The sequence below is a fragment of the Mobula birostris genome, chromosome 6 (assembly GCF_030028105.1).
Source record: "Mobula birostris isolate sMobBir1 chromosome 6, sMobBir1.hap1, whole genome shotgun sequence".
NCBI lineage: Eukaryota > Metazoa > Chordata > Chondrichthyes > Myliobatiformes > Myliobatidae > Mobula > Mobula birostris.
The window spans coordinates 20,893,031-20,917,212 of NC_092375.1; the positions used below are offsets into that span (position 1 = coordinate 20,893,031).

Below are 24,182 nucleotides of genomic sequence, written 5' to 3' on the forward strand. Positions count from 1 at the left end.
ATGATCCCCACAAACATCCTGACTAAGTAGGCAGCATCCGACACCAAGAAACCCGACCATTCAGGACATGCCCTTTTCCTGTTACTACCATAGGAGAGGAGGTACAAGAGCCTGAAAACCCACACTCAACGTTTTGTGAAAACTTCTTCCCCTCTGCATTTCTGAACAGTCCATGAACCCGTGAACACTACCTTGTTGTTCCTTTTTGTTTGCACTATTTATTTTGTAATTTAGAGTAATTTCATGTCTCTCTACTGTACTGCTGCCAGAGACAACAAAGTTCACATTATGTTAGCGTGATTCTGTTTCTGGATAAGGGAGTCAGAGTTATTGGCTATTAATAAGCATTAAGTTTTGTATGGTTACATCAAATTCCTATCAGGAAATAATTTGGACTCAAAGGTTTTCCAACCGGCAGTGGAAAATGCACAGGGGATCCAAAATGCTTATACAGTGGGGTGGATAGATACCCTCATTGCCACAGAGTTTGAGGGTTCACGTGAGAAGCACAGCTCCACAATGAGCATCCAAAGCAGAATCAATGAGCACTAGAATTTACCAGAAATGGCAGCACTGGCAGAGACCTGACCAGAGGACAACTGTGGCTACATTGTAAGTCCAGGGAAGATCCTGTAGATACAGGAGTAACAAACATACCTCATGGTAAAGTCGAGGTGAGGGTTAATGAAACAGTAGATCAGTTAACATAGAACATTACAGCACAGTAAAGGTCCTTCAGCCCACGATGTGTCAACAATTTAATCTGTTCTAAGATCAATCTGAATCCTTCCTGCCTACATTGCCTCCTAGTTTTCTGTCATCCGTGTGCTTATCTAAACATTCCTTATATGTTCCTAATGTATCTGCCTCTACCACTACCTCTGGCAGGGTGTTCCATGTGCCCACCAGTCTCTGTGTAAAAAATTACTCTGACATCCCCCCCCATGCTTTCCTCCAATCACCTTAAAATGATGCCTCCCTCATACTAACCATTTCTACCATTTAAATTTATTGCCATTGGTGAAGTATTTACAACTTATGTAAAGATCCATGCTATTAGTCTGTGAGCCAGGACCCCAAATTTGGGCCACCGGTACCATCTGGGGGGAATAATTCTTATAGACATTTTTGGCAAGGTATATACCCCTAGTGCTAGAAAATATGTGATAGAATTGCAGAGTTGGTAGCTTTCTGTGATCCCATGGTGCTTTGCCTATGATAAGATGAATTATACCAGGTAACTGTCCCCTTACTTTGCTCAGACGGTGAATCTCCCAGAGAAGAACCCTTCTGTGTATGAGGAACTTCAAGACAGGCCAATTCTCAGTGCAGCTGTCAAGTAACAACCCCTTTGGGCAGATCCCTGTGGACCAGGCTATTGAGGCCACAGTGAACAAAGACACACAGGCTCCTGGAGGCACATCACGGTTCAGCCTGAATGCTGGAGCTATCAAGCGTTGCTACATAACAGTTGAGCACCCAGTGGACTCCTGGGACAGTTAAGGGAGATGGTGCAAGGCAACAAATCGGAGCTTTATCATGTGGAGCTACAGCGGCCAAGAATCCAGAAAGATGAGGAAGCAGTTTCAGCAGTGGCTAGCCTCATACATGAATGGGTCAACCCATTTGCAGAGAAGTGGGATCTCATTAGCATCTCTACGGCAAAGGCAGCCCCCAAGGGCATCGCCTCCAACCTGATGAAGGCATATGAGATTGGTGAGCAATGCTATGCAACCTTCAAGGATGAGAGGCTAGAGGGAGACCCACTAGCAAAGAAGTTCCATGACCCAATGAAAACATTCAGTGATATGTGTAAGAAGAGAGAAGTGAAATCAAATGGGAGGGCGATCATCTTGAAAGCAGACAGGTCTTTGTGTGGATGCATCATATTGATGGCACAAGGGCACGTCTACGTATGGAGGGTATCCTTTCTCATCCCCTTGGACCATTGCCCTGGGTCCTGTCCACACTAGAGCCCGTACGAGACTTGTAGACATCAGGAAGGTTGCTGCCACTGTTGGCATAAAGGTTTATAGGAATCTCATCGGGTTATACAGGATATGACACTGTAAGCGCTCTTGCAGGCAAAGGGAAGAAAAGTGCCCTAAAGCTTATGACCAGCAACAGGAAAACTCAGGACACATTCTTAGAGTTAGGTCAGGAATGGGACCTCTCCCCAGAACTGATGGACAAACTGGAGGCTTTTACATGTCTCCTGTATGCCCCAAAAGCATCAACCACCAAGGTCAATGAGCTCAGGTTTCACTTTTACTGTGCCAAAAAAGGTGAAGTTGGAAGTCATCAGCTCCCCACATGCAAGGACTGCTTAACAAAACATGCAAAGCGAGCCATCTACCAGGCTGGTATATGGAGAAGGACCTATAAGTGCCAAGCCCTGTTGGCAGAGGATGGAAAGGGAGAGAGAAAAGGAAGCTGAACAGTTGGTGGTACACTGGATGGAAGGCCAGCCAGCACCCAATGCCGTCCTGGATCTACTGGCCTGAAACTGTCCAAAAGATTGTTCACTCCCAAGATGTATGTGTGTTGCAAATGGCCTCAGGGGACCTGACATGTGTAGACTGGCAGACTGTGAGAACCAGGCATCCACCTCAGAGAGTGTGGAAAGTTCAGATGAAGATGTGGAAGACGTAGAAGACTTGGAAAATTATTATGATTATTAGTCATAATTATGAAAAATATTATGATTATTATGATTATGATAAAGCTACCACTGGTGCAATGCTATCACATATTTTCTAATTCCAGAGATGTATAGCTTGCCAAAAATCACTATCAGCATTATTCCCCTCAGATACTACCGACCAAACCGACTGGCTCACGGACTATATAACATGTATCTGTATATTTTTATTTAGATAAATATTGATAGTGAATATAGTTCAGATTCAGATTCACATTTATTTATCACGTGTACATCAGAATATACATTAGATGTGTCGCTTGCATTAACAACCAGCACATGCAAGAATGTGCTGGGGAGCAGCCTGCAAGAGTCACCACACGTTCCAGTCCAACATATGAAATGATTATTGACATTTGTTACTTTTATTTAGGGTAAAAGAACGCTGTAACTCTTGACATTTAAAAACTATGTGTGCTGTGCAGTATGACCTTTGACACATTGTGCATCAGCTAACTACGCTTTGTTGAATGTGGCTCAATGAAACAGTGAGAAGCCCAGTCTTAGTGAAAAGCCAGACTAAAGAGCAATGTAGAAGTAAACTACATGGACCTATTGGAGTCCTAATGGGGTGACTGAAGCACTTTCTGACTCTGCTGTCTGTGGACTCACTTTCGGAGACCCTGCAGTTCATGTTCTCAGTATTATTTATTGTTTAAATTATATGCATGATTTGTCCTCCTATGCACATTGGAAGTTTGTTGCTCTTTAGTTTTTCATGGATTCTATTGTATTTTTTTTGTTTTCCTGTGGATGTCTGCAAGAAAATGAATCTCAAGGTCGTATATAGTATGCATACTTTAATAATAAATTTACATTGAACTTATGTTGATGTTTTCCAAATCCTGTGGCTAGGCAAGTTTTTTTAGATTATGAGAACACTCAGTCCTCTTTTATTGTCATTTAGAAATGTATACATGCATTAAGAAATGATACAATGTTTCTCCGGAGTGGTATCACAGAAAACAGGACAAACCGAAGACTAACACTGACAGAACCACATAATTATAACATATAGTTACAGCAGTGTAAAGCAATACCATAATTTGATGAAGAACAAACCATGGGCACGGTAAATAAAGTCTCAAAAGTCCCCGAGTTGATCGGCTCCCGAATCCCCGATAGCAGGTGGCAAAAGGGAGAAACTCTCTGCCATAAACCTCCAGGCACCGTCTACTTGCCGATGCCTTGGAAGCGGCCGACCACAGCCGACACTGAGTCCATCCATCCGAAAACTTCAAGCTTCCGACCAGCCTCTCCAATACAGTCTCTCGAGCGCCATCCTCTGCCGAGCTCCTTCGACCTTGCCCCGGCCGCTGAAACAAGCAAAGCCGAGAATTTCGGGGCCTTCTGCTCCGGAGATTCCAGTTACCACACAGTGGCAGTGGCAGCGAAGCGGGCATTTCAGAAGTTTTCCAGATGTTCCTCCATACTCTCACGTCCATCTCCATCAAATCAGGATTATGCATGGTCCCCTACTTGACAGATAATGGATATTCATCACCGAAGTGGCCGCGCGCGCTGCCGTCGCGCCACCATCTTCTCCTCCTCCTAAGATCCGAGAGCTAAGATTGGAGAGCTTTGATTGAGTAGATTTATTTTAAGGTGAGTTGTTTCTCCAAGACCATACATCTATATTGGCTCCTGATCCTGGAACTCATTCATTTGAGAATTCTGTTTCCTATTTATATTCTTATCTAATTTTGCCTCTCCAATCATAACACTCTGAATAGCAAATTGCACTTGTTACATATCATTTGGAAGTAATGCACTGGAGTGATTAGACAAAATTTCATAGCCAGAATAATTAAAACTTGGAAAGGCGAGAGTCATGGTTCACCACAGCACAGAATCTGGCTCTTCAGTCCATATAGTTCATGCTGAATTGCTATTCTGCCTAGTGAGGTTTACAAAAGCATTTTGCAGCAGAATAAATGGAGAGGCAGGGAGTGGTAGAAAAATTCCTAATTTCAAGGCTCGGGAAGCTAATGGAATTACTTCTGATGGTGGAGCTATGGAAACCATGGATGTGCAGGGAGTTTCAGCTCAATCTGTTTAAAGTTCAAAGAACATTTATTATCAAAGTATGTATAAATTACACAATTGATAAAGTATCCCATGCAAGGCTTATTGAGAAAGTAAGGAGGCATGGGATCCAAGGGGACATTGCTTTGTAGATCCAGAACTGGCCTGCCCACAGAAGGCAAAGAGTGGTTATAGACAGGTCATATTCTGCATGGAGGTCAGTGACCAGTGGTATGCCTCAGGGATCTGTTCTGGGACTCCTACTCTTTGTGACTTTTATAAATGACCTGGATGAGGAAGTGGAGGGATGGTTTAGTAAATTTGCCGATGACACAAAGGTTGGGGGTGTTCTGGATAGTGTGAAGGGCTGTCAGAGGTTACAGCAGGACATCGATAGGATGCAAAACTGGTCTGAGAAGTGGCAGATGGAGTTCAACCCAGATAAGTGTGAGGTGGTTCATTCTGGTAGATCAAATTTGATGGCAGAATATAGTAGTAATGGTAAGATTCTTGGCAGTGTGGAAGATCAGAGGGATCTTGAGGTCCGAGTCCATAGAACACTTAAAGCTGCTGTGTAGGTTGACTCTGTGGTTAAGAAGGCATATGGTGCATTGGCCTACATCAATCGTGGGATTGAGTATAAGAGCCGAGAGGTAATATAGGACCCTGGTCAGACGCCACTTGGAGTACTGTGCTCAGTTCTGGTTGTCTTTAGGAAGGATGTGGAGACCATAGAAAGGGTGCAGAGGAGATTTACAAGAATGTTGCCTGGAATAGGGAGCATGCCTGATGAGAATAGCTTGAGTGAACTTGGTCTTTTCTCCTTGGAGCGACGGAGGATGAGAGGTGACCTGATAGAGGTGTACAAGATGATGAGAGGAATTGATCGTGTGGATAGTCAGAGGCTTTTTCCCAGGGCTGAAATGGCTAGCATGAGAGGGCACAGTTTTAAGGTGCTTGGAAGTAGGTACAGAGGGGATGTCAGGGGTAAGTTTTTTACACAGAGAGTGGTGAGTACGTGGAATGAGCTGCTGGTGACGGTGGTGGAGGCAGATACGATAGGGTCTTTTAAGAGACTCCTGGATAGGTACATGGAGCTTAGTAAAATAGAGGGCTATGGGTAACCCTAGGTAATTTCTGAGGGAAGGACATGTTCCACACAGCTTTGTGGGCCAAAGGGCCTGTATTGTGCTGTAGGTTTTCTATGTTTCTATGTTTTTAACCTTGAGATTCATCTGCTTACAGGCAGCCACAAACCAAGAAACCCGAAAGAACCCATGAAAAAAAACTGACAAACGTCCAGTGCGCAGAAAGAGGAAAAAAACACAAATCATGCAATCAATATTTTGTAGCCTGGGGGAAAATACACATGCAGGACAACAAATACTTTATCGGGTCTTAAATTCCTTGATCTGTTTTAGATGTTTTATTGCAGAAAGAGGGTATCAAAATAAAAACAAAATAAATTTTAAAAAACAGTTCCCGCTATTACAATCTCAGTTTAACCAGACCACACCCTTGTATGTATACAGTATGAAAATAACTAAAACAAGATATACAAAACCAATACGGTGGTGCCAATTCTAAAAAACATATGAACAATATTAGAATCCCACCAACCCTGTTCCTTATACACAACATGGAAAATATGAATAAATACATCTCATCTTAACTAAGAGATATATTTGGCACACGTGTGTTTAACTTCCAAACACATATAGGCGAGAACTTGAAATGAGTTCTCCTTGCTCACGCTAGTAGGCCAATTAAGGAACTTCGCAATCATGCTATCCAGTGTGGAACAATTTACTCATGAAAATCTAAAGCATGTCCAAAATAAAACATGTCAAATTACTCATATTCTAGATTTACAAACAAGTATAAACAAATTAACATGGATATCATCAAATATTATTCACCTTTGCTTACCAAACTCAGGAAAAGCATTCCAACGACATCCTTTCTAGAACTCGGCAACTCTTCGTTCTACTTCACCCATGAAGAATGACATCACCGTTCTCTCTTAAAGGCACAGGCAGCTATTTTAGCATTGCCAAGGTGAATACATAAGTGCACTCTAACAATAAAAAAATGATATTCAACGGTCACCTGGTTACAAATAAAAGCAAGCAACACCATTCAGAACAAAAGTGAGCCCATAAACACAAAGCCCGGAGCAGGCCCACGGTCACAGTCTCAGCACAGCGAAGTGTGGAGCGAACGCTGCACAGCAGCAAGCAGAACTGGCACAAAAACTCACCTCTTGTCCTGACACCCTGTCTTTTTAACAAGTGTCACGTCACATGCTGCTGACAATAAACTTGATTCCGAATCTGATTCTGATCTCTCTGGCCTGGTGGTGCTCCAAACATTAGATTGTTCCTTGCACTAGGACCCAAGCCCTGTTGCATCAACACGCTGTGGGCTTGGACCCCGCTACCATGTTTCAGCCTGTACATGGCCTTTCCAAATTGACCCGGCGCTTAGATCAACAAAACCTCTCTCTCGGTTTAGGAGGGTGGGGTCTGGATCTCCTCCACTCTGACTTTTATCCACTTCACACGCCCTGACTCCATCTCGAACGAGTCCCGACCTTGCTCTACCCACTTCTCTTTGACATGCCTCAACCCCGCTCCGATCACTCCTCCTCGACATGCCTCAGCCTCACTCCGACCAATCTGTAGGTCTTGGCTGCAGTTCTGGAGGATGTTACAGAAGCAGAGAGGGTTGGTGCTAGGACGAAATTTGTCAAAAATTTGAATGTTACAATCTAGACATTGGTTAATTGCCTAGGTCACTTTGTATTGGGGTGATAAGTGAATGGGAGAGTAAAAGCTGGCAGAGGTTTGGAAACCATTTTATGTCAGATGAAGGCAGGAAAACACTAGCACAGTCAAATCTAGAGTGCATGTGGATGAGGACACCAGCAGCTGATCAGTTTCACCCGGTTCCTCTAATTCTGGGTTGTATGCACCTTCCACTTTCATTTCCTAGCTTTGGCAGTTGTATGTTCAGGTGTACGTCCTAGGTTTTGAAATTTCCTCCCTAAGTGTTTCCAGTCTATCATTTCTCTCCTGTAAGAGTCTCTCAAAGGCACACTAATGACGACATTCTCCTTGAAGATTGTGTCACCAGCAGTGACATGGTTCTGCAATGCCCTCACTCTGCTAGGCCTCACATTGCATGTGGATCTTCAATTCCCTTCTTCACACGTGTTGTGTCCACTGCACTCACCCCACTCACAGAGATTCTGTGGTGGTCAGAAGAAGTGCTGTGAAGACACTCTGAAAGTGTATCTGAAAAATAAAAACAGATGCAGACACTACAAGCCCGGTGGCCATCAATCGGCCTTGATGACCTCACATCCCCTATCAGGCAGAAACCCACTTAGAAGGGAAACATTCTGACCTGGAACCCAAATAAAGAACATGAAAGAGGAATAAAAAGAAAAGAGTCCCTGCTAGTGAACAGCAGAGCTGTGTAAAAGCATCCATGCATTCTGCTTGTCTATGACTTCTTTGTGTAAGTCTGCAGTTATAAGAAGTTCGGACTGGCACTTTGAACTTCTCCCATTTTTGGATCTGTTGCACAACAAGTGGTTTTAACTCAAAATCAAAGTGAATAATTGTACACAGATTGGCAGCAAAACTGCTCTTGCTCAGAGAATGAGATAAAGGTGAGATCAGAATCAGATTTATCGGAGCCGACATGCAGTATTTTGTGAAATTTGTTGTTTTGCGACAGTAGTACAGTGCAATACATAAAAAACTATCAAAATACAGTAAGAAATATAAATAAATAAATAATAATAAAAAGAGAGTAAAAACTGAGGTAGTCTTCATAGGTTCGTGGTTCATTCAGAAATCTGATGGTAGAGGGGGGAAGCTATTCCTAAAATGTTGAGTGTGTGTCTTCAAGCTCATTAACCTCCTCCTTAATGGTTCCAATGAGAAGAAGGCATGTCCTGGATAGTGAGGGTCCTTAATGATGGATGTCGCCTTCTTGAGGTATTGCCTATTGAAGATGTTCCCAGTGGTGGGGCAGGGGCAGCTCGTGGCCATGATGAAGCTGTTGAGTTCACAAACCTCTGCTGGCTTTTTCTGATCCTGTGCAAAGGAGCCTCCATACCAGACAGTGATGCAGCCAGTCAGAACCCTCTCCACAGTACATCTGTACAAATTCACTAGCCTTTGGTGATATATCAAATCTCCTCAAACTCCTAATGAAATATAGTTTGATTGGATTAGGAAACAGAAATGGCTCAGTTGTGTGGTTGGTTCAAAGTTCAAAGTTCAAGGTAAATTCAAGAGACACAATAGAATCAATGAAAGTAACGCTCACAACACGCTGGAGGAACTCAGCAGGTCGGGCAGCATCTGTGGAAAAGATCGGTCAACGTTTCAGGCCGGAACCCTTCGTCAGGACTCGTCACGGCTGAAGAAGAAGGAATCTGGTAGGAGAGGAGAGTGGACCGTGGAATAAAGGGAAGGAGGTGGGGAACCAAAGGGAGATGATGGGCAGGTACTAAGGTCAGGACAAAATAAGTGAAGAGGTGAGTAGGCCAACAGAATGATTGGTTATTCCTCTCCACTGGTGCTGCCTGACCCGCTAAGTTCCTCCGGTATTTTGTGTGTGTTTCTCTGGATTTCCAGCATCTGCAGAATCTCTTGTATATAGAATGCACAATCACTGCCATACAGAATAATTGACAGGCAAGTGAATGCAATGTCTGTGTTCTAAATTAAAGTAACATTTCACTTTTAAAAATGTCTAAAGGCTGCAGGCATTGTGAAACATATTATAAAGCCAGATGAGTGTGACAATTTGCAGGCTAAAATCAAGGCAATAAGGATTTAGACCCATTAGTTGTGTGCTTAGAGACGTTAACTAGTTCGTCATCTCTTTGTTGCTGGCCAAGTAACATTCACTCCTGGTGTGGCAAGGCTGATTCTATTCATGTGGAACCAGCACAAAGTGGCTTCAGAGAACATACATGTCTGTGAGAGGGTTGGTGGACCCTCTGACGGGGTCCTGTGAAGCGAGGTTTAAAACTTCCATTCCTTTTTCCTTCTACGATTGGAATTTATTAAATCCATGTGACAGTGGGAATTGGTGCCATTTCAACAAAGGCCTGCTGGGGATGCTATTATGAGGAACTGGTTCAGTGGCTGATGAAAGGACAAAGATTCCCACCGGATAAGTGTAAGTTCTGCTTTGGTAGAACCAAGACTAGCCTCATTATTCAAGCCAAGCTCTCTTCTCTCTACTACCATTGGGAAGGAGTTCAGAAGCCTTAGGTCTCACATCACCAGGTCAGGAATATTTCTTACCCTTCAACTATCAGGCTCCTGAACCAACATGGATAACTTAACCCACCTCAACTCTGAACTGATTCCACAACCTATAGGTTCACGTTCAAAGTCTAGACAAGTCATGTTCCCAGTAATAATTATTAACATATATTTATTATTATTTTTATGTTATTATTTGCACTGTTGATCTTCTTTTGCATATTGGTTGTTAGTCTTTATGTGTAGTTTTTCAGTGTTTCTATTGTATTTATTCTACTGTGAATGTTTGCAAGAAAATGAATCTGGGACTCTACAACTCAGGTTCTCAGTATTTGTTTATCTACCATTTGCACAATTTGACTTCATTTATACATTGCTCATCAGTCGTTGAGTGTAGTTCTTCATTGATCATATTGTGTTTCTTTTAAGGTTATAAGGCTAAAGAATATAGGGTCAGATTTAGGCCATTTGGACCATTGACTCTGCTCTTCCATGGCTGATTTACTATCCTTCTCAACCCCATTTCCCTCCCTTCTCCCCTTACTAATCAAGAAACTATCAACCGTTACTTTAAACATACTCAGTGACTTTGACTCCATAGCTATCTATGGCCATCACTTTCACAGATTCATCACTCTCTGGCTAAAGAAATTTCTGCTCATTACTGTTTTAAAGGGATGTCCTTCTGTCCTGGAGCTGTGCCCTCTGGTCCTAGACTCTCCCACTTTTGGAAACATTCTCTCCATGTCCATTCTATCCATCCTTTTCAACGTTTGATAGGTTTCAATGAGATCTCCCCTCATTCTTGTAAACTCCAGCGAGTACAAGCCTAGAGCCATTAAACGTTCCTCACACATTAACCCTTTAACTCCCAGGATCATTCTGATGAACCTTCTCTGGACCCGTTCCAAACCCAGCTCATCCTTTCTTGGGTAAGGGGCTCCAAACTACTCTTCATATTCCAGGTGACATCCGACTAATGCTTTATAACATCTCAGTGTTACATCCTGCCTTTTACATTCTAGTCCTTTTTTATTTTCTAGTTTTCCTGTGAAGGCCTGCAAGAAAATGAATCTCAAGGTAGTATATGGTGATGCATATGTACTTTGATAATGTATTTAATTTGGAGTTTCCCTGTCCATTAACATTAAATGGAGGTATAGTCACAATCAGCAGACTGTAGTTTTATATTACAGTATGTACGGTACAATACTTCTAACATAAGACCATAAGATCAATAAGACATCGGAGCAGAATTAGGCCATTCCATATGTTAACCCCTTCATTCCTGGAATCATCCTCGTAAATCTCCTTTGGACTCTCTCCATTCTTTCTGAGAAATGGGACCCAAAACTGTTGACAGTACTCCAAGTGCAGCCTGACTAGTGTCTAACAAAGCTTCAGCGTTATCTTCTTGTTTTTATATTCTATTCCCCTTGAAATAAATGCCAACATTGCATTTGCCTTCTTTACCACAGACTCAACATGCATATTAACCTTCTGGGAATCTTGCACAAGGAAGTGAATTGACTTTATTTCTTACATCCTTCACATACATGAGCAGTAAAAATCTTTATGTTACGTCTCCGTCTAAATGTGCAATGTGCAATTTACAGTAATTTGTTTTACGTAGTGTGTACAACAGGACAGTCAATATAGTCATTGGCTTGTCCTTCCTTACATTCATGTTACACCCATCATCGACTTGTAAACCTGCTGGCTCATCCTCAGCTCTATCATATTGGTTCCCATCCCCCTGCCGTATTAGTTTAAACCACTCCCAACAGCTCTAGTAAACCTGCCTGTAAGAATATTTATCTCCCTCAGATTCAAGGGTAACTCATCCCTCTTGTATGGGTCACACTTGCCCCAGACAAGTTTGCAGTTATCCAAAAATCTGAATCACTGCCGCCTACTCCAATTCTTCAGCCACACATTTATCTACCAGCTCATTCTAATCCTATCCTCACTGTCACATGGCACAGCAGCAATCCTGAGATTATTACACTTGAGGTCCTGCTTGTCAGCTTCCTTCCTAACTCCTTGTATACTTTTTTCAAGAACTCCTCCTTTTTTCTTCCTATGTCGTTGGTACCAATATGTACCATGATTTCTGGCTGCTCACCCTCCCTTTTCAGGATATTATGGATGCATTCAAAAGCATTGCAGACCTGCCACCTGGGAGGCAAACTACCATCTGTGTTTCTTTTTTGTGTCCACAGAATCACTATCTGTCCCCCTAACTATAGAGTCCCCTATTACTGCTGCCATCCTCTTCAGGTCCCTACCCTTGTGAGCCTGTTCTTAGGTGTGCACAAGTAGTATCAACAATTCTTAAAATTCATTCTGTGCCAATTTATACTTTGTTCCATTGTGGCTGGGAGAGTTGGTAGCAGAAATCTCCTTTATGTTCCCCTTAAACACTTCCCATTTCACCCTCAACCCATAATATCTACTTCTAGTCTTACCCAACCTCAGAGGAAAAAAGCCTGCTTGAATTTACACTGTCTATACACCTCATAATTTTGTACACTCCATTAAATCTCCCCTTATGCTTCTATGCTCCAGGGAATAAAATCCTTGCCTATTCAACCTTTCCCTATAACTCAGCTCCTCAAGTCATGGCAACATCCTTGAAAATTTTCTCTGCACTCTTCAATCTTATTCACATCTTTCCTGTAGCTTGCTGAGCAAAATTGCACACAGTATTCCAAATCAGATCTCATACAATTTCAACATAACATTCCAAATCCTGTATTCATTACATTGATTTATGAAGGCCAATGTGCCTTCATAAATCTATCAACCTGTGACACCACTTTCAAGAAATTATGGGTCTGTATTCCAGATCCCTCTGTTCTACCGCACGCCACTCACTGCATAAGACTGGTTGTTCCTCTCAAAGCGAAACATCTCACACGTGTCTGCATTCAATTCCATCTGCCATTTTCAGCCCATCTCTCCAGCTGGCCCAGATCCCGCTGCAACTCTGATTGTCTTCCTTGCTGTCCACTTCACTCCCAACCTTGGTATCATCTGCGAGTTTGATGATCCAGTTTGCCACATTATTATCCAGATCATTGATATAGATGACAAACAACAGATCCAGCAACTATTCCAGTGGCACACCATTAGCCACAGGCCTTCAGTCAGAGAGGCAATCATCTGCTCCCACTTTCTGGCTTCTCCCGTGAAGCTGATGTCAAATCCAATTCACTACCTCATCTTGAAAGCCAGCCAACTGAAACTTTTTGACCAATCACCCATGTGGGACCTTGCCTTGCTAAAGTCCATATAGAAAACATCCACTGCCTTGCCTTCATCAATGTTCCTGGTAAATTCCTTGACAAACTATCAATTTGGTTAGACAGGACTTATCATGCACAAAGACATGTTGACTATCCCTAATCAGTTCCTGTCCATCCAAATACTTACATATCTGGTCCTTAGAATACCTTCCAATACCTAACCCTCTACTGATGTCTGGTTCATCAGCCTACAAATTTCCTGGCTTATTCTTAGAGCCTTTCTTAAACAATGGAACAACATTAAATGTCCTCCAATCTTCCAGCACCGGTGGGCATGTGGCCAAGTGGTTAAGGCGTTTGTCTAGTGATCTCAAGGTCGCTACTTCAAGCCTCAGCTACGGTAGCGTGTTTGTGTCCTTGAGCAAGGCACTTAATCACACATTGCTCTAGTGTCTGTGCGAGGAGTGGCACCCCACATAGACTTCCAATCTGCGCCTTGTAAGGCATGAAAATGCCCGACACAGGCCTCTCATGATCTGAGTCGACGTTCCCCCCCCACCCCACCTTTCAGCACCCCACCCGTGTCTAATGAAGCTTTAAATATCTCTGTTTGGGCCCCTGCAGTTTCAGCACTAGCCTCCCATGGGGGTCCAAGGGAACATCTTGTCAGGCCCTGGGGATTTATCCACCCTAATTTTCCTCAAGACTACAAACACCTGCTCCACTATAATCTGCATAAGGTCCATAACCTCACTGCAGCTTTGCCCGCACCTCTGTAGACTCTGTGTCCATTTCCTGAGTAAATACAGATGCAAACAATCCATTTAGGATCTCCGCCTTCTCTTTCAGCTCCATGCATAGATGATCACTCTAATCTTCCAGAGGACCAATTTAGTCTCTTGCTAACCTTTTGCTCTTAAGATATCTGTAGAATCCCTTAGGATTCTCCTTCAGCTTGTCTACTAGAGGCTTTGCACCTTTTCTTTTCTACCTGTCATGCACTTTCCCTGTACTTCAACGCATAATTCTGCATTGCATACTCTTATTGCCTTACCTTGTACTACCTCAATATCCCGTTATCCTGAATTGCTCTGTATGGACAGTGTGCTAGACAGTCTTTTCACCTTGTCTCAGATTAGATGACAATAATGAACCTAGTTACAACTTTATCTTGCTGCTATTCCATGCTGACTAAGAGCTTGAGTGACACCTTAAGCTACTTCTTAAATTAAGTCAAGATATGTCAATATTAAGAAGCTTCATCTGGTGCATTTAGTGTCTCATTTAAATTTCTGTGCTACTCTTACACAAAGATGTCAAATGAAATGAAGAAAGTCTCAAGAAATATGAGCACCTGAACCATATTTTATTTTCCTACTCCACCAGAGGGTCAATTTACTCGGTGTTTACAACTGGTATTTCTCGCCTTATAGGCAGTGTCCTTCCTATATTTTCCTATATTCCCATATTTTAAAAATTAACTGGATTCGCAATAACAGTATGCTGTGCATACAAGAAGAAATTTGACTGTGATCCCACTACAGATCCACTGAACTATATAAACATTTTGAGGCATGCACTCCACGTTTCATTTGTCACAACTTATCATTCATGCAAATGTTCATGTCATGTTCAGAAAACAATAACCATAAGAATTAGCAAAAAAGCCAGTCATATCCTATTTATTTTTTCTAATTTTCTAGAGGCTGGCAGCTTCACAGAACATTGCTAGTTTAAGAGAAACATAGCCATCAGAGAGAAAGTGATTTGGCCTGGAGTGGTAATTAGTTGCAGAACCTGATGCTTTCAGCATTTTGAATTACATAATAATACTCCTTGGAAAACTGTGTATCCCATGACTTAGTTTGAATTTAAGACCCACAATTATCTAAAACAAATTAAATATTGGCAAGGCTTCAAATATGTATGATGTCGAAAGATTAAACATTCGATGAAATGTAAGTTATAAATCGAAGTGCAGTTAACAGTTACACAGTGTGCACAATTAGAACAGCATATGTAACTTTATGCACCTAACTAAATCTCCATGTATGAATGTTTATTTATAATTTTTTTTTTTGATATTTCACCCAAAATAAAAGGCTATTGTAAGTTGTGGAACTGCAATTGGGCTTCTGTTGAAGTGACTTAGTGGGTCAGATGGGTATTGTTACCAATGGAAAAGGTTTATTATATTTTAATAGATCACTGTAATTTACTGTGGATTAGGTGTGTAGGAACACCATTATTTGCAGCTAATCTCCAAGTCACAGATGATCCTTAAGGCCAATTCATACTTCTGCATCAAATCTACGCTGTAGGTATGGCGTAGCCGCGTACCCTACGCCATACCCTACACCATAGCCTAGCGCGCACCTCCCCAAAAATGTAACTATGCGTCGTGGCAACGCAGATCACAACAACTGTGATTGGTCCGCTTGGTAGCATTGCATTTCCTCCTACGCTGCAATGGCTTCCCATTGGGCGACTGAAGGGCAGGGAAGGAACTCTGGCTGCAATGCTTTCCATAAAGCTTTACAGACCTCCGAAATTATGGAGGACCCTGTGCTTGAGGCCAGTTTGTAGCTAGCTGCTACAGCCTGTTGACTTCCACCTGAAGCTAAAACTCGAATGGTGGTTGCTCGTCTCTGAGTATACTGTGTGTTCACTGATGCTAAATAAATGGTTGGAGACGATGAACCAAATCGTCAAATCTACCTGCCGACATCTGAAAAGATTTGAAATGCATTTCCTTGTCCATGTCTCTCAGTGGCCGGACAAGCACAGAAATTTCACCCTCATTCAGTTTCAGTTGTCATTGTTTGAAGTTTAAGTTTCTTCGTGTTGAAACTCAACACAAAAAACTCAACACAGTGGCATAGAAACCCCACCACCAACTAGCGTTTTGGCAGTGAATTGCAGAGCGATGCAGACACACCAACGCATAAGTATAAATGCTCACAACGGCATAGGCCACTTGTGTAGGCTACGGCGTAGGCTACTACGCAGAAGTATAAATCGGCCTTTACTGACACACACAAAATGCTGGACGAACTCAGCAGGCAAGGCAGCATCTAGGAAAACAGTACAGTTGACGTTTCGGGCTGAAACCCTTTGACAGAACACAAAATGCTGGAGGAACTCAGCCTGGCCTGCTGAGTTCCTCCAGCATTTTGTTTGTGTTGCTTGGATTTCCAGCGTCTGCAGATTTTTTCTTGTTTATGATCCTGACTGGCTCTTCATCATTGGCCACAAAAACTGGGTAATCCTTGCCCAACCACATTGTCACCAGAAGTGGAACAGGTCAAGAAGATGGCTCACAAACTTTCTCCTGGGCAATTAGGGATGAGCCATAAATGATGACATAGACAACAATGTCCATTTGCCAAAAGATGAATATATATTAAAAAATACAAAAAATCATGAATTATTCAACAGGTCAGGCAGTATCTGTGGAAAGAGATACAGAGTTCATATCTCAGGTCAAAAACTCATCATTGACAATGGAAAGGGAAAAAAAATCCATCATTTTCTTTGTCATCTCCTCATAAAGATGCAATGGAATTAGCGAGACAGGATTTCCCCAGCACAAAGCCATGCTGAATTATCCCAATCAGTCCCTTCCTTTCCAAACATTCATAAATCCTATCCCTTGAATTTTTCTCCAGTAAGTTCACTATCACTAATATAGAGCACAATAGCCTATAGTTGCCAAACTGATCCCTGCTGTTCTTATGAAACACAGGAACATTTACTATTCTCCCATCTTCTGGTACCGCGAAGTTGCTTATGAAATTCAAAAACCTCCATAATGTACTGTGCAAAAGTCTTAGGCACATATATTTAGCTAGAGTGCCTAAAGATTTTTGCATTATACTGCTCTTGTCAACTCGGAGCGGAGAGAAAGTTTGTAAATTTGGTGACAGCAAAGGATGTTGGGAATGGTGAGGGTGGAGGGCCACAGGAGGGGTGTGGGGCAGGTGACAGAAGAGTGCCAGGGGTGAGGGTGGTGTAGGTGCAGACACACCCCGCCCTGAGACACCAGGCAAGGTCATTTGATTCCAAATAATTGGTTTATTGATCATTACAGAATGTCTCTATGGTGTTTCCTGCTCCCTTCCCTCTCCCTTCCCCTTTTTTCAACTATGATTCACCTCTCCCTGTTGCCTTCCCACTCTCAGTCCACAATAGAGACCCATATCAGAATCAGGTTTATCATCACTCATATATGTCATGAAATTTGTTTTTTTTTCTGGCAGCAACACAGTGCAATGCATAAAATTACTCCAATACTGTGCAAAAGTCTTAGGTACCCTAGCTATATATATGTGCCTAAGACGTTTGCAAAGTACTGTATCGTCTCTTCTTCACTATGACATGATACCAGATACCATATTCTCCCTCAGTAACAGCCCCTATCGGATAGTTTACAATTTAACCCCAGGTCAACTTTGTCCTCACCCAATCAAAGATATTCCCTTTATCCCATCCCTCCCTTAACAAACCTCTCCACAGGCTGATATTTAGAGGTTTTCTGTTTTTCTTGACTCTGATGAATGGTTATCTATCTGAAATATTTATGATTTACCTTTCCACACATGTTGCTTGACCTTATTTTCTGGCTTTATTCAGAATTCAGCTTCTTGGTGCAGTTAGTATCTTGAAAAAATACCAGTGCAGCGGTTAAGAATGACAATGCAATTATGGGGCAGACATGGTCATTTTTTAAAATATTCTTGTATCACTGCTTAAATATTGGAGGAATATCTTCTGTCATCCTTATTTCACAAATCCCCCCTAAATCTCCAACATCTTTTCAAAACTGCAGCTTATAGTGTATGTAAGTACAAGTTGTGCTCATAGGAAATCACCTCCTGTACAATGTGATAAAGGGTCTATACATTTCAAAAAGCATTAAGGTATTATTTCAGACAAATCCTACACAATGCCTCCTCCATGGATTCTAGGCCTAAAAATTAGATGGCAATATGCCTGTTTTTTTTTAAGGCCCCGCATTGAAATTGAGACTCTTAATTTCCAACTCCAGCCCAACAACACAAAGCTGTGAAGCTCCTCAGTCTTTCCTTTTGCCTGTAATCCATGCCAGCTGTTCAAACCCAAGTTTGAGGTACTGCTTCTTGATTTACCTCATGTTCTCATCCATTATTCTTAATCTTGGCCATGTTGTACGCTGAGGGCTTCAGCTTTTCACTTACTTAGTTAAAAAAAAGGATCCATTTTGGCAATTTCTCCCTAAATCAATTTCCATATTTTCCATTTTGCAGCCTAGGCAGACTGTGCTGAGAGAAGATTTTTTTTTTTTTGCACAGTGGTAAAGCAGACTGTTGCACTGTAAAGACTTTCAGCTGCATTAAATCAATTATCAAATATATTTTTCATGAAAAATATCAAATATGTCACAATGCTTTGTCATATACAGTTAATAAAGCCTGGTCAAAATCTAGTGTTCAAAATAAAATGTGATACTAGTGCTGGATATAATTTTGCTGATACTTTATGTGAAAATGAAAGCCATGAAGTAACCATTTTTTTTCATAATATTTTGAAGGACAGTTAGGAAGAGTCACATTCACATATCCCTATTGCATTTGCACCACCCCACCCCAAAGGCTCAAGGTGTTGAAAGGAGGAATAGAAGTTCTTTAATTGTTCTTTCATTTAAATAAATCATGATTATTTCTATCTCAGCTCTGTCTTTTTGAATTGTAGTCAAGTTCTTCATCAAATTCCCAGATTCATCTGAGCCTTCCCTATAAATATTAATCCAATCTCAAACTTGTCTTCAGTCTTTTGGGTAAAATTCCCTAATTTTTACTATATTCTATACCACCCTGTTCATATGCCAAATTGTCCCTCTCTAATTTTAAGTTATCCACCCCCCCCCCCACCCCGCCACCTTTACTGGATTCCAGTACTCAAGGAACTAGTTATTCACTCTTTACTCCACTTAGTCTCAATGCCATGATTGGATCTCCCTTAAATCCACTATACTGAAAACAAGCCCTTTTCTGGGTGTATATTCCACACCCTTGTGTGCAGTGTTGCCCAAAACTCATTTTTAGTACATTTGGAAAATTAAAGGCATTCATACTAGCATTCGTCTCCGAGTAGGCATGTTCAGTTCTGACCTTGGGTGTGGAGTCTGCGATTTCTCCATGTGGCATTCCCCCAGCTGCTCTGGTTTTCATAGAAACATAGAAAACCTACAGCACAATACAGGCCCTTCAGCCCACAATGCTGTGCCAAACATGTACTTACTTTAGAAATTACTTAGGGTTACACATAGCCCTCTGTTTTTCTAAGCTCCATGTACCTATCCAGGAGTCTCATAAAAGACTCTATTGTATCTGCCTCCACCACAGTCAATGACAGCTTATTCCACGCACTCACCACTCTCTGCGTAAAAAACTTACCCCTGACATCTCCTCCGTACCTACTTCCAAGCACCTTCAAACTGTGCCCTCTCGTGTTAACCATTTCAGCCCTGGGAAAAAGCCTCTGACTATCCACACAATCAATACCTCTCATCATCTTATACACCTCTATCAGGTCTCCTCTCATCCTCCATCTTATATTTCACTAGACATCTTATAGTTGGCTGCTGTAAATAGCAACCCCCAGATCCTCCCATGAGCAGGTGACGTGGGAGGAAATGGGGAGAATAAAACATGGGATCTATATACAATTAGTGTAATATGGGTGGTCGATGATCGTGCTGACCTTAATGTGCCTAAGGGCCTGTTTCCATAGTGGCTTTCTCTATAACTCAATGTCATTCAGCAGAGCTGTGAAAGATGGTATTTATATCGTGCCTTTTGAAACAATCCATAATGCTTTTCATGCAATGAGATAGCTTTCAAATATGCTTGATATTGCAATACATGAGGCAGCAAGATAATATGAGCCCTAATACCTGTCATAGTCATATTGACTAAATGACTAATATCTGGCAGCCTCATCAGGAGAAGAATTTCCCTGCTCATTGTTGAAGAATTTTAAAAACACAATTAATTTTTAGCTGACACCTCTGAGGAGCTGAATGGGTCATGACTCTTTTTCATTTAATCTTTTTTTCCCAAACTATTTAAAAGATAATCAAACTATAGAAACATTTTCCGTTATCATTATTGTTAATACTGATGTGCTGCACGCTTTCCATCCGTGCTGGGTTACGAGCTGGTAATCTCTTTGGAAACTCACCTGGCAGAAGGCAATGGCAAACCACTGCTGTAACTGGCCTCGTACGCGGTTCCCCACTACGTCAGAGAGGCGTGGAGGGAAATCGTCCGCTAACCGGAGAAACTCCGGATGCAACGTACCTTTCCTTTCCTATTTTAATGCTGATATAAAGCAGTAAATTCTAAGCAGTTCACGGATGTGATCAGACAAACATACATGACCATTTAATTCGGTTATTAAGTAATTGTCATTATTGGTATGTTTTGTAACTTCAAAACATTAAACCAATTCAAAGGAAGACATGGAAGTCTGAAACGTGAGTCTTACTTTGTGTTTATTTTAAGTGAGGCATGTGCATATCACATAGCAATGTGATGATGCATACCATTTATCTATTTATACATATGAATATTTAGATGAACAAGAATGCTTAATCAAACAATATATTCAAATGATTACTCAAATATTACCGAAATATTAAACACACAACAATTATTTCTTTACCTCCTATAGATGCCTACAACAAAATGAGTCTCAAGGTAGTATGTGGTAACATATATGTACTCCGATAATAAATTTTACTTTAAACTTTGAGCTTTGATTTGAATGTATTGAATAGGGATTACATTTTATTGGACTTGCCTTGCTATCCATAGATTTCTGGATGTGAATACTTTGCCAGGAATGATTAAAATCAGCACTCATATTTTCCAATGCTAAATTCTATTTAATAGATTTTCTGAGTGTTGTGGATTATCACATTCACTCCACTATATTTGAAGTATTAAAAAAAAGTCAAAAGACAACTTCCTTAACCAAAAGTGATTCACACTTCAGAACATCTGACATCATTGGACTATTTGTGAAATTGGAAAACTTGGTATGTCTAGAACATAGCTGACATGAACAGCTTCTCACCATTTCAAGTACAGTTTGTTTATGTTTCTGTAAATTATATTGGTTCTCAAATAAGTTCAGCCATCAAGTTCTCCAGTACTACTTGCACTGCATTTGCTTGCATGTGTAGAGTGTGTCATCTCTCCATTCCTCTAATTCTGTCTCTCTCCGCTTGTACACAGGACTTGTGAGGCCTGCCTTGCTGTCACACCCTGGAGCTCAGGAAAAGGACATGATTCAGACTGTTCCAGACTCAGCGGCTCATTTCAAAGTTAGTCAGTGAAGTGCACTTCTGTGGGTTTGTTGCTGTGATGATATTCTGCTCTGCTGTGGTTGGGATGGAGAGGAGGCATTTTTGGCTGAGTTGACTGTTAGTGTTATGAGGGGAGGAATTTGTTTTGGAGCAAACTCTGTGCTGATTAATAGTTAAGTATTTTCAGTCATCAGCTGAATAAATAAAAGGACACGATTAAGCGCCAGTACATCCTGGCCATTATATACCAACCTTTTTCTTATTGCCTTGCATATATAAAAATTGCCAATGATAAAGTCAGAAATTATAGCCTTTCATATCTTTGGACACTGATCCTAGTTGCTGGCTCCCTTTCATAGTGAGACACATATAGACTCCGCTTGGAGCTACGTTCAAATACATTACTCTGGGTGTTCCAGTTTCCGCCCACATCTCAAAGATGTTTGGTTTGATAGGTTAATTGGTCACTGTAAATTGTTCCTAGCATGTAGAAACCGGGAAAGGTTGATAAGAGTGTGAGGAGAATGAAAAGGAATTTTAAAAAATGGGATTATTGTGAGATTAGCCTACACGGTTAGTTAATCATCACTGCAGAATGAGTAGGTTGAAAGGCCTGTTTCTGTACTGTATTTCTTATTGACCCTATGACTCTTACAGTCATCTCCTCATTCCAGGAATGAATCTAATAAGCTGCACTAACCTGAAGAAAAACATATTTTTCTTCGGGTATGTATGAGAAGGACTTTCCCACTGAAGGATTGGGCCATATCCACTTCTTTTTGTAGGACCTTCTGTTCACTGGGTATTGGTGTTTCCATACCAGACTATGATGCATCCAGGCAATATACTCTCCACCACATATCTGTAGAAGTTTGTCAAAGTTTTGGATGTTCGGCTGAATCTTCACAAACCCCCAAGGAATAGAGGTGCTGCCATGCTTTCTTCATTATTGTTGGACCCAGGACAGGTCCTCCGAAATGATAACACCGAGGAATTTAAAGTTGCTGATCCCCTCCACCTCTGATTCCTCGATGAGAACTGGCTCATGAACTGCTGCTTTCCTCTTCCTGGCCAATCGTCAGCTCCTTGGTCTTTATCCAGTGTTTATCTAGTTATTATCATTACTAGAATTCATGGCTGAAAGCTCCTTTTAGCAGTGTGAAACCAAAAATTAAGTGAAAATCTAGAATAGCAGTATGCTATGTTGGTGGCAGCAGCATGGTGACCCTGCTCATTCTTGACACAGACGACACATTTCACTGTATGATTCAGAGTACATTTATTGTCAAAGTATGTATACATTATACCACCTTGAGCTTTGTCTCCTAGCAGGCAGCCATGAAACAAAGAGACTCAAAAGAACCCATCAAAAAAGACCGTCAAACACCCAATGTGCAGGAAAAAAAGTAAATCATGCAAACCATGTAAAGAATGTGTGCAAGTAAATAGTATTCTGAACTGAAGTCCACAGAGAGTCTGTTCCCGAACCCTTAGTTCAGTGCAGAACCAAGCAGCCAGCTGGACCAGCTTGACCCTCGCCTCGGGCCCCAACATGCTGAACTTTTCAATCTGGCCTGGGGTCTAAATCATCGATAATTCAAATATATATGTGACAAGTAGAGCTCATCTTTACCATTGTATTTATGTAACTGGTATGCCTCTACCAAATTGACTACGTGACCCATTTAGCCTGTCTCCATTAATTAGGGAAATTTGGGGTGGGATAGAGCAATTTGGATTCATCCAAACACAGCCCATGACCACCTCTCACTGTCCTCATTTAAAATTCTCTCCACTGAAAAGTAAGCGGAGAATTGTGAAATTAAGATGCTAAAAATTCACAACACAATATCTGGAACACACTGGAAGAACTCTACTCCACACAGCATGGTCAGCAGGATCATCTCTAGTGATTTAACAATTTACTGCCTTTGCATAATCATTGCTGATTTATACATAGCAGCAGAAAAAAAAGGAGGAATCTCTCCTGCCTGCCCCTTGTGAATCGCAAAATCATCCTTGTTGGCAGAATAAATGGAGCAGATTCCTGGAAAAAGGCAGCTGATACCAAAGATAATTAACTCTTTGAGAAAAGAACCAAGTCAATCCGTAAAGTTTCTGGGCTAGATGTACGTCGAGGGTGTGATTGAATATGGTACAGGATGGGACGGTTGCTGTTTTGTTGGGACTGGGCTGGATCATGTTTAGAGTTTAATGGTGGAGATGTGAGGAGAGGAATTTTCGGTTGTTTGGCTTGGGAATCAGTGAGGTTTCATGCAGAACTCTTTTGGCAAGAAGTTAGATTGGTTGGGATGAGTCCATGTTGGGATAGATTGCACATGGCCCATGAATGGGTGGCTTGAAGAGCCAAGTAACCCTATGTTCTTCCAGGCAATTTTCACTTTTAATAAAAGGATAAAAAGGTAAATATACTGTTTCTTCTGGTCCTATGCATGGACTGTCTTGGTGAGAAGGCCATGAGTCCCTGAGCATGCGTTGCGATTGCTAAACATTTGGCTTAACGTGTTTTGTTTTAAATGATCACGCCTCCACAGTTAGAAGCATGT

General features: G+C 41.5%; 1 protein-coding gene across 7 annotated transcripts in view; it reads left to right on the plus strand.

Moving 5' to 3' along the window:
- Positions 1-24,182, plus strand: part of erg (ETS transcription factor ERG) — a 301,661-nt gene that overhangs the window by 51,590 nt on the left and 225,889 nt on the right. For all 7 annotated transcript variants that reach the window (XM_072259984.1, XM_072259980.1, XM_072259982.1 and 4 more), the window contains one exon: positions 21,545-21,633. In XM_072259984.1, coding sequence (XP_072116085.1) covers positions 21,595-21,633 — 39 coding nt within the window. In that variant the 5' untranslated portion in view covers positions 21,545-21,594. Of the gene's footprint in view, positions 1-21,544; positions 21,634-24,182 lie in introns of those variants that run through there.